Consider the following 17,495-nt stretch of genomic DNA (forward strand, 5'->3'; position numbering starts at 1 on the left):
ACTGAGGGTTATGGTTTGACCTTACCAGCTGCACCTCACATACTGTGCAGCATGATTACATTAGGTTTGTATTGTGTTGCATCATCAACTTGAGAGTGCTCCCTGCTGATGCTCCCGTTGGTGCTCGGAGAGAGAAGAGAATATGAAAGAACAGATTGTTCCTCCTCCTCTTTGGTAACTCCACGTAGGCGACAGTGCTGAGGGAGAATCAACGTAATCTTCTTTGCTCTTTGTTCGTCTAACTCCCAACGTGGCCTTCCCTAATGTAAGAAAGAGACAGAGACATCGGGTGACAATGGACTTCACCGGCCTGAATAAAACACTAAATGACCTTTGAGAGCTTTTACCGAGAGACAATCTACACACCTCATCCTCCTGCTAAATAAAAGCTGCACTACAGTTATTACAGACTGTAGTTTAAGTTCTCCAAATGAGATCATCTGGATACATTCAGTGTTCCAACCTCCTTGTTCTGCAGTGCAGTGTGCATGTACTAGTAGATGTTGAAACAGTTGTATTTTCTGTTGGGTTTGTAACACAAACATTCATGCACGTGAGAATTAAATTAGTGTAATGCATAGATACTATATATAATATGAGCCATGTGACAGCACACGGTGAGATAAAAGCAGGCACAATGAAACAATAATCAAAAAGGGAAACTGACAAAACAGATTATGGTTTCATAATGTCAGCTTAAAGTTATCGATCAAACTCGAGGATGAAAGGCACTGATAATAACGCAGATCATATCCTGCATCAATCTCAAACCTCTCTCTGACAAAAGAGACATCTAACAACATCCAGTCATCATTAACGTTGAAAGACCCCCGCTGTTACATGACCTGCCTCTGTCATCTGTGTCACACAGCGGTTTGAAGTTTATGGCACATTTCTGTCTACCTGCAGTTCATCACAGTTATGAATCCCACAGGAGAGGTGGGCTTTAGTAACAAACGGATTCATCTACAGGAAGCTGATTGATGAGCTATCACATTGGCCATCAGTCTGAGACACATCTACGGAACACACATCCACACACACACACACACACACACACACACACACACACACACACACACACACACACACACACACACACACACAGAAGGTGTAAAGTAACTCCGGCAAACAAAAAAAGAGAGCAAATGTGAACAAGCATGTCGTTCACCTCTGGATTTGGGAGAAATAAGAGGCACATTCTGATGTGTTATCAGGCTAAATAAAGTATTCACCTGTTCCAAGACTCTCAGCACAATCTGAAACAAGGCAGAACAAGGCTCTGTGATGGAACCTAAGTAACCTATAAGACGTCCTCCTCTAGGGAGAAAAAGGGTCCAATACTCAACTAAACTTTCTGCCCAAGTAGACAAGGAAACGTTCCCCTACAAACCACCTGATTTGTGCAACCATTGCCCTCAATAAAGCTCTCCTCTCACAACAGAGACGTCAAAGAAGATTTTACAATCCGAAGGTTCCTTCTTGACTGGTTAGCTACGTGTGGTTGGTTTGGAGCAGCAGGGCGAGCACCTAATAATAAAAAACAAACGGGTGGCGGCCAGGTAACAAATCATTTTTCAACATGGAAGTTACAGCCGCAGCGTTAACTCGCTTCTGCTGTTTCCACAGTGTGGAATCATTTCTGTCAAATCAGGATATGCGGTGCATGCATATGCATATATTTTGCACATTACTGGATATTCTATTTAATACCAAGCCAAATTCAGCAAGCTATAAGAAGTGACACAGTACTACTGCAACCAGATGTTGACAAATGAGAATGTGGAGGGAAAGGAGAGCTGGAGAACACGGCCTTGTGAGGGAGCGAGGACGTGAAAGAGCTGCTGCACTAGCCTCGTAGCTCCTCCAGTCATTGGAATACGGCCAATCGATCTCGTTCAGGTGAGCCGGTGCTACGAGCATCATCTCCCAAGGAGGACTTGTCACATGATAGTGAGTGGAAGTAGCTGGCGAGCGCCAAGTGAATCATGCTAGCTTGCATATCTGTCCAGCGGCACCTACACACATGCAGAAGTGTATACAGTACATGGGGACACACGCCTCCACTACTGAACCTCTGAGATCACTAGAGGCTGAGCTGCAGCGTGGAATAGAACAGGTCTGACACAAAAACAGACTGATAACACGGCTGCGTGTCTCTCCTGGCGAGGAACAGCACACACTCCTACCTGTGTGACTTTCTCCGTGACGTGGTGCGTCCGGTCGATGAGTTTGCAGGGAGCTATGATGTCCATCTCCCCGCTGGGCAGGGCGATGAGCTGGTCCGGTTTGAAATCCACAAAGTTGAGGGTGATCTGAGGGATTTTGGAGATGGTGCGGTACCGCATGAGGTCCGAGTCCGACGTGGAGTTCAATATGTTGGACTTGCTGTTTACCGCGCCTGCAAACACACACGGAGCGGGAGGTGAAAATCGATGGGGATGATAGGAAAGGTAGGCGTTTTTTTTTTTCTTTTTTTCTGCGTCCGACTGCTCACCGGTGCCGCTGCATCCCGGCCGGACACTCGCTCTGTGGTTCTTCCGGTCCCTGTCGGGCCTCATGGCCTCGATCTCGTCTACGGAGGACGCGCGACGCATGCTGTGGAAGCTCTCCCGCGAGCGGCTGCGCGACAGGGAGGAGTTGGAGCCCGAGGCGTCCGGGTTGAGGCTGAGACGGTGGTGAGGCGCTACGCAGGGGGACGACTGGGTGAGGGTATCCACCAGGTGGGCTCTGGGGGGAGGTGGAGGAGGAGTAGGAGTGGGTGCAGGAGGGTCGGGGCCCAGCAAGGTGCACTGGTCCTCCTGGCGGTCTTCTGGCCAACTCTGTAGGGCCGACCTAGGAAACGCAGGACATGATGGGTAATAACAGAGTGTGGCAGATTTGGAAGCCATAAACTGCATATTTCAGGTGAGGGTTAGGGGTCTATACTAAAAACAGAATGCTGCTGGTTTTGGCTAACAGTGACCTTTGACCTCACTGTAGCAGGAAAAGGGACAAGAGGAGTTCCTGGCAGAAAGCATTCAAGATGCATTTGCTACAAGGAGCTTGACATGTGAAACAGAAATGAAAACGGGACACGGTAAAAACAATCCACATATCACAGAATTACACCTACAATGTGAGATAATGTAGCTTTTCTCAATCGATAGGATTTGCGCCTTTTTTTTTTTGGTAAGAAATACACCAGAAATACAGCACCATGCTCAGAAGGCTAATGCATAGACCCTTTTTAGGACTCATTCGTGAGCGTGAGACATGGTCCACATAATCAGTATTTAAAAGAAGCCTCTGCTAACCCATCTCTTTGTCCCCAGCATGTCCCTCACAGGGCCTACCTGCTGCTGACGATTTGCTCCTGGTGGTCTAGCGGTAAAGGGGGAAGAGGCCGTAACTCCCCGAGGCCCAAGGACTCGTGACTGCGGTGGTCTGGGTGCAGCGGCATACGTGTGGCGGTGGAGATGTGAGCGGCCTCCGTGTCGTCCAGAGACACCTTGCTGTTGGACAGCGAGCGCAGGAGGGGAAGACGCAGCTTGAAGCCTCGTGAGCGACCTGGAGAGGAGCAAGAGGAGGATGAGGTAAAATGGAGGAGAGGACAGGTGTGTTTCCAAGATTATACTGTCGCAGGAAGGAGAGATGGAGGAGGGAACTGCAAGAAAAAGGGAGATTTAAAGAGAGAAACGAGTAGAGACAGGACATGGGAGGATGTTCTAGGTATTGGAGGTCATGCTAGGAGGGAGGGAGGTCTGAACTGGATCAGTCTCATAGACCTTTAAAATACAGCTTCAAAAACAATCTACAGGAATTTGGGACAGCAGGACTTATTGGATTTGGGTTTAAGCCAAGTTAAAAACAAAAAAACCAAGACAGACTTGGTTTTGAATGTTATCACTGTTCCCCAGTGTTATCCCTCTGGAACATGAAGTGCAGGTTCATTTTGCCAGAAACCTGATCCAACACAAATACCCAGGATTCACAGCAGTACAAATGGCTCAGCCAATACAACAGCCACCTGGCCTTTCTGGAAAATGAAACGGGTGAATTAAAGTGATGGTTGTCACTCCTCGCCGACTCAACATAAGTCCACTTCGGTTATTGAAATGTAAGTGTATGTTGGACGAGGATTTAAAGTCACGTAACCAGTCAAACGTTCACCTACTGAGAGTCAAGCTACTGTACTCTCTCTACTACTGCTCTATGAATAGTTACGGACGTTATTATTCCTTCAGCGATGTTTGCTCTGATGATTTTTCTGTTTTATATAAAAAATGAACTATTTTGAAGCCTTCCTGATTTAAGTCTCGAGCAGAAAGTGTGCAGACAGACGGGACACAAAGTCGCTCCAGTCTGACTTGATTATTGCAGCGCAGAAAGAGCAGAGTGAGTGAGGCCTAGTCGGTATCTACCGGTGACGAGCCAGGCGGGCAGGCGGTGGTTGAGCTCCTGTTTGTGGTGCAGGAGTACTTCCTCTGTCATGCCCTCGAAGTTGAGGATGAACATGATCACCGCGCCATCTTCGTTCTTCACCGGCACCACGTCCACCATACACGGGAAGCACTGACCTGCGTGGGAAGAGAGAGAGAGAGAGAGAGATGGATAAAGTCAGACTGATTGTATTTGGTGGAAGCTTTCATGCACAACCTCTCACGGTGCCAAACGTGTATATGGTTCTTTTTCTCAGAATCGAGGATTAATATCTCCGACCCTGGGGAAGTCAAGTGAGGCAACAACAGTGGAATTCTTCGCACCAGTTCGATCGCTGTTGATGACTGTGAGATTCTACATGATGCTTCTGTGTGCAGAAACACTGAGCCGATGCCTCGTACGCACTCATTACACAGGACCACTTATTTCACGCACACTTTTCCCCCCATCCTCTCCTCATTAAGCGTACATCTGCACTTAATCAACGCACGCGCTCTCTAATCTGCCACATGAGTGCCAGAACAGCTAAGTAGGCGTGAAATTAGACTACATGTGACAGTAAGTGGCTGGGAGTTTCTCTACCAGGTCTGTAGGCCTGGATACTTTGTTCTGCACACAGCAGCAGGACTGCAAGTTGAATAAGGTCTTACCATTCTGGTTTTGACACTAGGAATTTGAACCTTCAAAGCATCGAAATACACCCACACACACACACACCCACACACCCACACACACACACACACACACACACACACACAGAAATAGCATTGTCATCCTCATACAAAATGTGATGGATATTATCTGGAAGCATCCAGAAAACATCTGGAGAAATGACGAATTTTAAAGTTCACATTGTACAGCAGGAGACATAATGGACACTTACATCTATAGCAAATGAATACTGCAGCCATATTGTCCTGTGACACATCATTTGAATGCAATTTAATTTGGCTACTCTAGACCATACAACTCCTTGTCCCCCTCGTCCTAATTACATTCCCTTTCTAAAAACCAAGCTACGGTGAAATGCACCCAGTTCACAATGTCAAACCCAAGGCTCACGCTTTAAGAAAGCCATTTAGTTTGCTCGTCGCTAAAATCTCTTGTGGTTCACACATGTACACCTTGTGGTGTTGAACAGCTCCTCTGACTCGTCCCGCCTCTTACCTGGACAGTGATGGTCAGCGTCCGGCTCTACAAACGGCAGCGTGGAGCGCTTTTACATCTGACGCGGTGTGTTGCACAACGCCACGTACAGTGTTTCTGCTGCATGCCTGTCTCTCTCACTCACTCACTCACTCACCCGCCCATCATCATCATCTCACATCATCACTGGAGAGTGGGCCGAAATCCGATTGGACGGCGGCGTAATCCCAACGCAGGAGGGGAAAAATGTGAAACACAGGGAATACTAAAGGATTACACCATCTGGCCATATCTAGCAGAGAGTGTGTGTGTGTGTGTGTGTGTGTGTGTGTGCCCATGCATGCTTACGTGCACATGTAGGTAGATGCCCGGTCTCATGTTCATTCATAAGCTATTGGGTCATTCATGCCTGTTGACAGCTGTGACACTGGATTCGCAGCCGTTTTAATCGCTGAAGGTGTCGCTGCACGACCAAAAGCCGCTTTACAGCTCTGCAGGCCAAACTTGCAGACACGTGTCAGCATTTTTCCAATGTTTTGGGCTGTTTGTATGACAAGACGTGGCCCCAGATTGCCCAATGAGTAGGGTTGTGATAAGATACGCATCCTGATACAGGTGTTAAGGTTCAATGTATCGCGGCTGAAAAAGGTGTTCTGAGAAAGTGTGAGTCACCGGAACCACGAGAGGAGGAGCCTGAGAGATGAACAGATGCAGAGACGCTCACTCACTCACTCACACATGCGAGCGATCACAGGATCCTCCTGGCCGAGTTGATAATAAAGTATCGACTGAGTTCATATTTGCATGTCAACTATTCGTTAAAAGTCAATACAGTGTTCTTGAGAATGGATACATTATCGCAAAACATAATATCACGATACTTTGTTACTAGTTGATCCCTTTGCCATCATCCGTGTAAGCAAAGACATGAAAGTGAATCCTACTGATGTATGAGCAGTCAAGTTAACAGCAGAGACATGATAGTCTTATCAACTGGTAAACAAATGAATACACAACACCTCATATCACGTTGTCAAACAGATTCAATTGGATTAATGGATTCTCTCACTGATTCCAATGACTGTCACATGCAGAGACAGATTTACAGCACTGGTTTTCATTTGCTGGTGTGCGTGTACTGATGGAGGACGATGCCTCCGAAACACAGAACCAGCAACTCTTCATGTACTCAGCCGTCCACCTGTAAGAGCAGCACGCTGGGAACACGTGTGTTTCTGCAAAGACACGGCACACAGTCATGTGTGTTTTGTGGATGACAGATGTGATTTGCACAAACACACACATGTGTGCACAGACACACACACTGCGATGTAGGATTACATGTTAACAAAAGAGGATTTAACTTCAGTTCATTGTTTTAAGTCGAATACATTATAAATCAAAGTGTTTACTGTCAGTTCTTCAAAATAATCTGGAACATTCACTCGGTTATGTTCCGCTTCTCTGAGTGTGTTCATATGCAAGTGTGCGTTTGCTTTAAATACATGTACAGTGCATGCATACATGAATGCAGAAGTGCAATGTGCAGTGTGTTCTACTGTCTTTGCAGACTCATGCACACATGAGCGGGTTTATCTGTGTGTGTGTGTGAGTGTGAGTGCGTCCTGAATTTGGCAGAGTGCTGGATAAAGGATAAAGACTATATCTTTTTTGGGCACATCAGATCTGTTGCTGACCATCAAAAGCATCTATGAACACTGTTAGAGATTTCCCCCGAGAGCATGTGAAATGCACAGAGCTCTGAGGTTAACGGGCCAAAGGACATTTCATCTAAATGCTCCGGCTGGACCTCTTCCAATTCAGCGTGTAGCGGCTGATAATCTGATTCAGCGCTGCTGATTTATGAAGCTCGGGGAGATTATCACAATGCACTAAAACGCATCCAAAAAAAAATAAAAAAGCACAGAGTGCAAACTGCTCATGACGGCCCGGGGAAGGTCCAGGGATCATACGACACAGTGGGATCAACGAAGAGAGCAGAAAAACAGATGACACAACTGTGAATGTAAAGGACGACTCAGATTACTGTACTGGAAACAATCAAGCATCATGGAGAGCTTCATCTGGAGGGCATGCTCAGGCTTTATGGCAGCGATTGAGAAAGTGAGACCTTGCATCAGCTGTCAGGGTGCGTTATTCGGGGGGGACTGGAACATTTGAAACAAAATAAGAAGGAGTGCAGTGTTTTAGATGCTATCACAAAGATGGCTTCAGCTAACCTGCTCAATGTGGATTTACAAAAAGGACTAAATCACGTATATACCAAGCGGTCCTTACAGGGTTTTTATAGGCTTTAAACCGTTGTATAACTGTGATAAAATATACTTTATCGTCATCGTATAACCAGACAGTACAGTGGCACACCAAAGACACTGTGAACAATACATAGAGAGATAAAGATATTATTACATAGGCATTATACAAGGAGATGATAATTAAAAAACATACGACATAATGCATTAAACTGCCTCCTTCCCTATGAACTACATGAGTAAGCAATAAGCTGTTTTCTTGTTGAATCGTGGTATAGGCGTTGGGTGGAAAGACAACTTCATTAGAAATCGTGCAAGGAAGCGAGGAAGGAAGGAAGGAAGGACGAAGGGTTGGTATGAGGGGATGAGGAAAGGTAGGAGAGCAAAGGCAGAAAGCTGGGTTAGCAGAGCATTGAGACGGTGTGAGGGAAACTGACTCAACCTGCAGACCTTGTTGGGTTTAGAGTGACAAAGTGGGAAGGATTAGCTGTTCAGGAACATCTTCCTTCCAGAGAGATGTGGCTGTTCCCAAACAACCCTGACGTCAGACCACAAACAACTCAGACGAGTCCTCCAAGAAGAGAACCCTGAAGAAGGTCAGGGAGGTTTGAGCAGCTATCGTCTCTTCTTTTAACCCGAGAGAGATGAACAGGTACACCGCTCTGTCCTGCAGAGCGCTGCATTAGAAATTAGTACCATAATCTCTGCGATAGAACAAGTGGATTGAAGGAGAAAAAGATTAGAGTTTGATCAACCGCCTCCTCGCTTCTGTGCTGAGGTGAAGGGATCAGAGAGTCAGCGATGATAATAAAGAAACACCTCAAATGAAACATCAAGCACTATAGTAATTACATTCATTACATTATGTATATATTATTAAATATTATTAGTCTTTCTGCAAACATGGACGTATACAGTATAGTATATGAACGTCACAGTGTGGCCAAAATAACGCTGGTTTACATTCCTTATGCTCATCTTTAGGACTTCATTGCTGCTTTTATCAAGGTGGTCCCTGTAGTACTTTTCTCTTAAGTAACGTTGTATTTGTGTTTAAACGAGGCCGTAGAAGGTTTTTACCACATGACACATGACACAAGCACCAAAATACTGGATCAATACCATGCGGATCACGTACAGATGCTTCCACTCCACCTGGTGGACATCGGTGGTCTCTGCACACTTACAGACAGGTTACAAGACGTCTCATATTTATCTCCGCTCTACAGTTCAGAGAGTTGTTCATGCCTCCTGTGCCGACTCAACTATATATGATTTTAAGATGATCTTTTCTTGTGTGGTTTGTTTCAAATAGAAAACCCCCAAATAAAGTCACTTTGAGGAGAATATGTAAAACCAGCCAACAACAAATTCAAAGGCGGGTAAGTTCTCAGTGAGGATCAGCAGCACTGGGAAAGAGAACATGGAAGCTTCGTAGAGGACATATATTTACGGCTCTTATTAGTTTCCAACTGTTGTCAAAGAGAGTGTCACTAACGTAACTCACAGTTGTTGCTCCTTGCAAACAGTGTGGACACACACACACACACACACACACTTATTTACAGACACACTCTGCTGTATCGCTCTTTGGCAGAAAATAAACAAAATTAAATAAAAGAGGAAAAGGGGCAGATCTTCATATCAGCTGGGACGGCTTTAAATGTTCTACCAGCCGGCTGGCTGCGGGCCAACTGGCAACGCTTGTTATGTTGCTCGACACGTTGAGAGCCAGAGGAACCCCGGCTTGATTCCACTACACGCAGGCACAGCTGACGGCCGCTATTGCATAATTGCTTGAACGTGTCATTCATCACAAGGAGAATATAATGTGGGTTAAAGGAGTCAATCTTCTGAGGCCATGGTGCTCTGCCGGAAACCGGTGGATTGCTCCCTCCAGGTGGGGACGGAGTGCCTACCTCAAGCGAAGGAGTTCAAGTATCTCGGGGTCTTGTTCACGAGTGAGGGTAAGATGGAGCGGGAGATCGACAGGCGGATCGGTGCGGCTGCAGCAGTAAAGCAGGCGCTGCACCGGACCGTCTTGGTGAAGAGGGAGCTGAGCCGGAAGGCAAAGCTCTCAATTTACCACTCGGTCTACGTTCCTACCCTCACCTATGGTCACGAACTCTGGGTCGTGACCGAAAGGACAAGGTCGCGGCTACAAGCGGCCGAAATGAGCTTCCTCCGTAGGGTGGCCGGGCTCAGCCTTAGAGATAGGGTAAGGAGCTCGGTCATCAGGAGGGAGCTTGGAGTCGAGCCGCTACTCCTTCGCGTCGAAAGGAGTCAGCTGAGGTGGTTCGGGCATCTAATTAGGATGCCTCCTGGACGCCTCCCACTGGAGGTTTTCCAGGCACGTCCAACTGGGAAGAGACCCCGGGGAAGACCCAGAACACGCTGGAGAGATTACATCTCCCAGCTGGCCTGGGAACGCCTCGGGATCCCCCAGAATGAGCTGGAACATGTTGCCGGTGAGAGGGAGGTCTGGGTCGGCCTGCTGCCACCGCGACCCGACCCCGGATAAGAGGAGGAGGATGGATGGAGTCAATCTTCACCGGCCTCACCAATCGCTTACCTGTCTACGATTAAAATAACAAAACAGTGATTCTCGATGCATCACATCCTCAATTTTTGATATTACTGCAGACGGCTACTTTTTCATCAGTTCATACAAGCAGTCAGATAAATCTGAACTTTGATCATTTAGAAAAAGGCCTTCAGAAATGTAGACATTCGAATAAGATGTCCAAATGGCAAACATTATCCGGACAGACGTTTGAAAGGAGTCGGCCAGTAGAATTGCGTTTGGTGCGTCTCTACTGTACACTGTAGGACACACTGTTATGTGTTGCTCTGGCCTGCACAGTGTGAGTAACTGTTGGAAGGTACCGGTCACACAAGGGGATGAAAAGGCAACAGGAAAAGCTCTGAATTCCTGCCAGCTCCGCTGATGCTACTTTGTAGCCAACTGTGACCTCTGACCTCTCTGGAAATGAGCATGACCAAAGGGAATCTCCCCAGAGTATTGAGTCGATCTTCATCAGTCTGATCAACAAGGCTGAGATTTAACTGTTTGAGGGCTACTGTCGGCTCCGTCTCAGAAATGCACCTCACCCAGAATGCACTGGCTTCCTTAACTACCTGGTGTATTAATCCCCATGGAAGCACAAGCAAAACACAGCTTGAGTGGAGGCAAAGAGATTATATTCACAGGCCTTACCTCCGTTTAACTCAACGCTGTTAAGTGCTCGGTGTGATTATTGTTGTTATTGGTTGTAGTAATTATGATTATACGCCCACTCAAAAACAAGCACGTTACAGTGGAGCATGTTGAAATGGTGAATGAAGCAAGCGTCATGTTGTCAGGGAAAGGACCTCAGGGGTTCAAATGAGGGTGTTCTGTACCAACGCCTTTAGTCTACGGACCTACTCCATGTAGAGCACTGACAACTGGTCCTCGCATACCACTAGGTGGCAGGCCACAACAACGTGTTCCTTGGGATAAGGCATTATGCATAGTGTCAAATGCACACACACACACACACACACACACACACACACACACACACACACACACACACACACCGGCCTGCCATGAGTGTTAAGTTCAGACACAGAGATACAAGGGATCATTCTGGCTGAACTAACCCACAGCTCTGAGCCTCACACAGGTGTGTTGTTCTAAAGGAGGGCTGGGCAGGGAGCTGGATGACCAAGTGGAAAAATGAATTGGTGCATGTGTGTGTGTGTGTGTGTGTGTGCACGTGTGTACCTGGCATTTTCCTGTGTGTGTGAATGTCACACAGACTGTAAATATTGGTGTCGCAACCCCCCCACTGTCCCTCTGTTCTTGGCCACCAGCTGTCCTCTGAAAAGTGATGTAACATTACTCCATCTTTTAACATTGATAGCGCGCACACACACACACACACACACACACACACACACACACACACACACACACACACACACACACACACACACACACACACACACACACACACACACACACACACACACACGCCATGTGGTTGACCCCGGGACCTTCTTCTAGATTGTTTAGGGATGAGAATCTGTGGACGGACAAACTACTCCAGACAATAATCCATCAGCCTGGTTCACCTCTAATAGAGACAAATAGCCAACTGTTGGAGCTGTGTGTTTATGTGTGTTTATGTGTGTTTATGTGTGTTTATGTGTGTTTATGTGTGTTTATGTGGCACAGAGGTAGCTGGATTGAGATAGATTGTCCTGGTGCTTTGAACATGTATACATGCAGTGTATGTTTCTGATGCATTGAGAGGCTCATTCTGCCCTCTGTTGGTAGGAAATAAGAACCAACAGTGGTGGAGCAGCATGTGTGTATGATCGACGCAGCACAGCTGATGAGAGCCGGGCGGCTGGGAAGTTGAGAGAGTTTCAGGCTGACAGGGGGATCCATTAGAGCAGCTGTCCGTCCCAGAGGACACCTGGATAAAGAACGAGGTGCGCTGGTCTTATCCAGACCTGGAAGCCTGAAGGTGGATGACTGGAGTGGTCTCTGCGTTGTTACTAATAAGAAAAGGTTACTCACTAGGAGCCATAATTCACTATTGTTTGTCCTAGGTGAGGCGGGCGAAGAACACCTCATTACCTCCACTTTCACAACAGCAGCGCACATCGCTGAGAGGATGAAAATGAATGAGTTAGCAGGAATGGATATTCAATATTTGAATCTGATATGTGTAGCTGACGCTTTGATAAAAGCTGCAATAAAACTGAGACAACTTGACAAAACTACAAACCACTGAATGTCAAACAGGTATTTGTTTCTATGGATAAAAACTCAGTGATGCATACTAACAAAATAAAGATCAATTGTTTGGTTCTGATCATTTTACAGCAACATGATTCGAGCCGATGATTACATACACGAAAAAGCAATTCCCTCTCTTGATGGAACCTGCCTCCCCTCCACATTCCCTCCCTTCCACTCACTGTTGGAGCAAAGTTAATCAGAGAGGCTGGTTTCCGATGGAGAGCCCTCTCTTCCTCGGCCTTCACGCCCTCTTCTATCGACGAAGTCACGGAGGGAAGATGTCCGACCACAGATTGATCACTCACGCTCCATCAACACATCTCAATAACCAGAGACATGAAGAGCCGTGTGTGATAGCGGCGGTCAAAGGTTCACAGCAGCGCCCTAACCTCCTCTAAGAACGGACTCATTTGCTCCATATGGAGAAGACACGTGCGTGTTTCACAAACTGCAGAATGGTAACAGGCATGATCTGAATGACATCGTGTTTTTGATTGAAGTACAGGGTGCTCGCGAGTTTGAAATGAAATAATAAATGCAGACTGCAGATCGGGCAGCCACCATCAACTTCCAACACATTATGGACCCATTTCATTTGAGAGAAGAATCTTTTCCATCAGACGGCACTGACACAGTTACTGACACAGTTATTCTGCAACCGTACAATTGAATCCACATTTGATCACACACGCTTTTATCTTCTGTGTTTAAAAACTAAATATGGCTACTATGTCATTGCATGTATATCACATTTTGGTATTGGCCCCAAAAACTGATCTGTTGGGCCGTGGTGTTTGTTCTTCACGGTCATTCTGGAGGGCGTAGTTAGTGGTCCAGTTAAATTGTATTGCACTCTATTGAAGAACGGGTTTAATATTTAGTCTCCTCCCTTTTGAAAGAACTCAATGATGAGTTCATAAAACCACCCATACAGTCAAAATAAATGAAGATGAGAATATACGCACACAAAGATACACACACGTGCACATACGTGACCGTATGATGACCTCCTGGTGAAGGATCAACAACCGAGCTGTCTACACGTCTCTAGCAGGGACATTGTGTGAGAACGCGGTGTCAAACGCTTACAGCAGAGTTGGCTGGATGTCCCGCTCACCTCTGCTCACGACACACACACACACACACACACACACACACACACACACACACACACACACACACGTCAGTGCCGGAGCATATAGGCACACTAACGTGTAAAAGCGTGAAAAGCCTGCTCTTCACATCTGCTCCGTTCTTTATAATTGCATCACTGAGTCCAGGAGGATCACCGCGACCCTTACGAAACCACGCACGTTTAAGCTGAACGTGTGAGACGTTTCAAACTGTCCACTGATCCTATCGTCAGTGGACTGGATGTGTAAAACACGGTTAATTAAAGCTCCGTATATGGATTCCATCAGGAAGGGCTCATCAGCAGAGAGACACTTCTCTGGGAGAAGCTCCTCAATTAAAGAGACCCGGGAAGTGAAAAGGCCTTCTGCGATTGTCTTTGCTCTTTTTGACATGTCGTATTGTGCTAGCGGCAGGCAGCGTGCATGTATGTATGTACCGTGTGCAATGTGTGTGCATGCAGTGAGAAATCTGAGGAGCATCTTTAGAGCAGAAATGATTTCAAACACTCCCACTGAGAGAAAAGATTTTAGACCCCATGTAGTTAGAGTCTAAAGCCCTTCAGTAATATACCACCTAACATGTATTTAAAGCTCCTGGTAGGATTGGAAAAACATATTTTTGCATTTGTAAGTAAAATAAAGAATAAATCTGTGTGTCTGTTAATCAGTATATCAATCATGTGAGTGGTGGTGGGTTCTGCACTAGTAAACACCCCGTCAATGACACACTTAACTTTTTAATGACTTATCTGGAAGAAGGTGGTGCCAGAATGAACTAACGGTGCCAAGAAAATGTCTGAATATGCTTTAAAAAACAGATGTCAATGCTTAATGGCTGAAGACTGGCCAAGTTGGCACGGAACTGAAAAGATGCACAATCAAGGACAAACCCAGAGCCTTCAGCCAGGAACATCACACACGGTAGATGTGCTGATGACGCACCATCTGGTTAGTTACACACAACAATCTGAGAAGACGTCATTGTAAACTGTTTGGTAGTAAAGGGCAAGGACCCTTTAGAAATACGTGGCAGGTGATTGGATCAACAATCTGTCATTCAAACTTTTACCGAAGAAAGAGGAAAAAATGTTTTATTTCCCCCATCGAGAAAAGTTCTCAGTGCATTTTTTTGCTCTTCTGTTAATAAAGAAATGCTCTCCAGTTCTGTCAGAACTGCTGCTGTAGTTGTTTGGAACAAACAGTCCTCTCTGTGACGTCTTAAACACACCTAAGCCACGCCCCTAGCTGCCAGCAGCTCCTCACAGGATGCTGATTGGACACAAACCCGCCACTTGAAGCCTGACAAGATCGTTGTCCAAGTGATCGTTTGAGATTCTTCTTGTGATCTCCAGAGAGCTGCCGTTCAAGGTACTACACACAAGAGTGGAATAGTGTGAGATCTGGTTTAAAGGAGCCATTGTTTTATAAGATACAATTCACTGTTAAGTTCATGTTTCACTACATTTTACTACACAAGTGCCACATTTTCCTAGATTCCTATATTTTGCATGCAGTGAATATTCATGGTTGGAGTTTCTTGGAAACCGACGAAGAAAAAATCATCAGACTCTGATGATGACTCCCACGAATGAACCCTTTAATGACCCCATGGCCTGTCCTCTAAAGACACTATCAAGACAAATTGAACATATACTTTATGTTGTTCATTCCGTAAAACACTCATCTTGGGTTTTTTCCACACGGGACTATTGTGGACAGGCGAATGAGTGATCGGGAGAGGAGGAAGGAAAAGAGGGAGAAGTTTCATTTCCTGTCCATGGCTGCAGTTATCTAACATGATGAAGATTCCCGTCCCCGTCTGCCGGACATTCCTGCGCTCTCATTGTTTTAAAGACAGACAGGAATGCTCACTTCAGCCAAACGGGTATGCACGGTGAAAACTCAGGACGAAATCTCAAGAGAGTCAGACAGAGGTGAAGAGGACTTTCTGAGAGCTTTCTACCCGACCAAGAACATCTCACGGTCCGAGCTGTTCTTCACCACGGAACATCAGCAGATCAGAGAGGAACGAGGTGACAGAGTTCACAGGCAGAAAAATACAGATACCGGTGCAGCACGAAACCACGCAGTGAAATCAAGATCAAGCAGACGTGCTGTGTACACAAGCAGGAGAGTGTGTGTGTGTGTGTGTGTGTCAGAGAGGGCCCAGGTGGTGGGAATAGTGCCAGTTGCAGGTCAGTTGAGCTCGTTTGAATAGAGGAGAGGAGCTTATTTGAATGGAAAATTCTGCGGGTGTGCATCGTTTCCATGGTCCTTGACGAAGGAAAGCGCACACATTGGGCAGCTGGCACACACAACTTGCACAAAATCATGTAAACACTTAAAATACATATGCACTGTGTGGTGCGGGCCGCCTGTTTATGGCTTAAAAAACATATGCAAATATATGTTTGAATCTACTTCACGTGTGTGTGTGTATACAGATCTACTTTAACCAGTCATCCCCCTCTCCGTTTTCTTTGCTGCTATTCCTTTGTGGGCACTTTTCTGCTCTCTGCGTTGCCCTCTCCGTCTCTCTCCCACTCCCTCCCTCCCTCCCTCCCTCCGTCTTTCAATGTCGTTATGTAAGATCTCAGGATTTCTCAGCAGTATAGGCTGTGAGACAGAGAGACAGACAGACAGACAGAGGGACAAACAGAGAGAGACAGAGGGACAGAGAGAGAGAGTGCAGACACTTTCAAAAGATATACTCTGATGTCGGTTTCCAGCTTTCCCAAGCCTCTCTCCTCAACACAACATCAAGGAGTAAACGTCCCGCCCACCTGCACCACCCACAAAAGCGGTGCTCGTTTCCAAACGGGCGTTGAAGCTCGTTCGCCGACACGCTGGTTTACCAGACGGCCTCTTCAAAAACACAATCCGTAATTGGCTCCTCTGTCTGGGGCCGAGCCACTTTGAAACACAGTTTGTAACAGTCGGGCTGATGCTCTGTGGTTTTGGCAAACGGGCGACAGAGCTTGTTAACTGTAATGAGCCAATCGCCTGCTTTAGAGAAGAGGAAGACGGACCATCATCCACTGAATGAACATCATGCTGTATTGAAGAAGACTTGAAACTAGAGATTGAGACCATAAACTCATGTTTACAATATTTCCTGAGGTAATAAATCAAGAGAGAAGTAGAGTCATTTTCTCATAGACTTCTATTCAATTAAAAAGAGAATGCAGGTTCAAGGCACGTCTGCATTGGCTTCATTTCTTTTCAGAAGCGGAGGTTGGCGCCTGGTGCTTCTAACATTAGAGCTTCCCAAAGGTGAAGCCAAAACATCCAATACATCAGCTGCAGTAATAAGATGACATGGGCATCAAGACAGTGGCCCACGATATCATCATCTCTGTATTAAATTGAGGGTGAAGCGACAGCGAACACCGTCCAGCACCTGCTCCCCAATTTAAAGGGACAGCTTCATAAAATGTGGGCCTTTTGGTTGCCTTGGTAACAAAGGGGGAAAGACTGTCTGAAGAGGTGGAGAGAGAAACGGAACAGAGGGAGCTGGACTGATGTCAAGGTCTGCAGGAGTAGGGGCTCAGTGGAACGGACTGTTACAGTGCTGCTGACATGTTAGTGCAGTGTGTGTGTGTGTGTGTGTGTGTGTGTGTGTGTGTGTGTGTGTGTGTGTGTGTGTGTGTGTGTGTGTGTGTGTGTGTGAGTGTGAGAGATACTTTGTTACAGACTGTCACTAGCTGTCCTTTTATAAGCCGTGTG

General features: G+C 46.3%; 1 protein-coding gene across 1 annotated transcript in view; it reads right to left on the reverse strand.

The window, feature by feature from the left end:
• Positions 1-17,495, reverse strand: part of kcnh2b (potassium voltage-gated channel, subfamily H (eag-related), member 2b) — a 228,323-nt gene that overhangs the window by 108,430 nt on the left and 102,398 nt on the right. The window contains exons 3-6 of the mRNA XM_076085447.1: positions 4,404-4,559; positions 3,336-3,549; positions 2,498-2,835; positions 2,190-2,401 (exon numbers count right to left, since the gene is read on the reverse strand). Of these exons, the coding sequence (XP_075941562.1) occupies positions 2,190-2,401; positions 2,498-2,835; positions 3,336-3,549; positions 4,404-4,559 (920 nt within the window). The remainder of the gene's footprint in view (positions 1-2,189; positions 2,402-2,497; positions 2,836-3,335; positions 3,550-4,403; positions 4,560-17,495) is intronic.

Source organism: Anarhichas minor, unplaced genomic scaffold, assembly GCF_050575085.1.
Source record: "Anarhichas minor isolate MPS153535 unplaced genomic scaffold, ASM5057508v1 ptg000155l, whole genome shotgun sequence".
NCBI classification, from domain to species: Eukaryota; Metazoa; Chordata; class Actinopteri; order Perciformes; family Anarhichadidae; genus Anarhichas; species Anarhichas minor.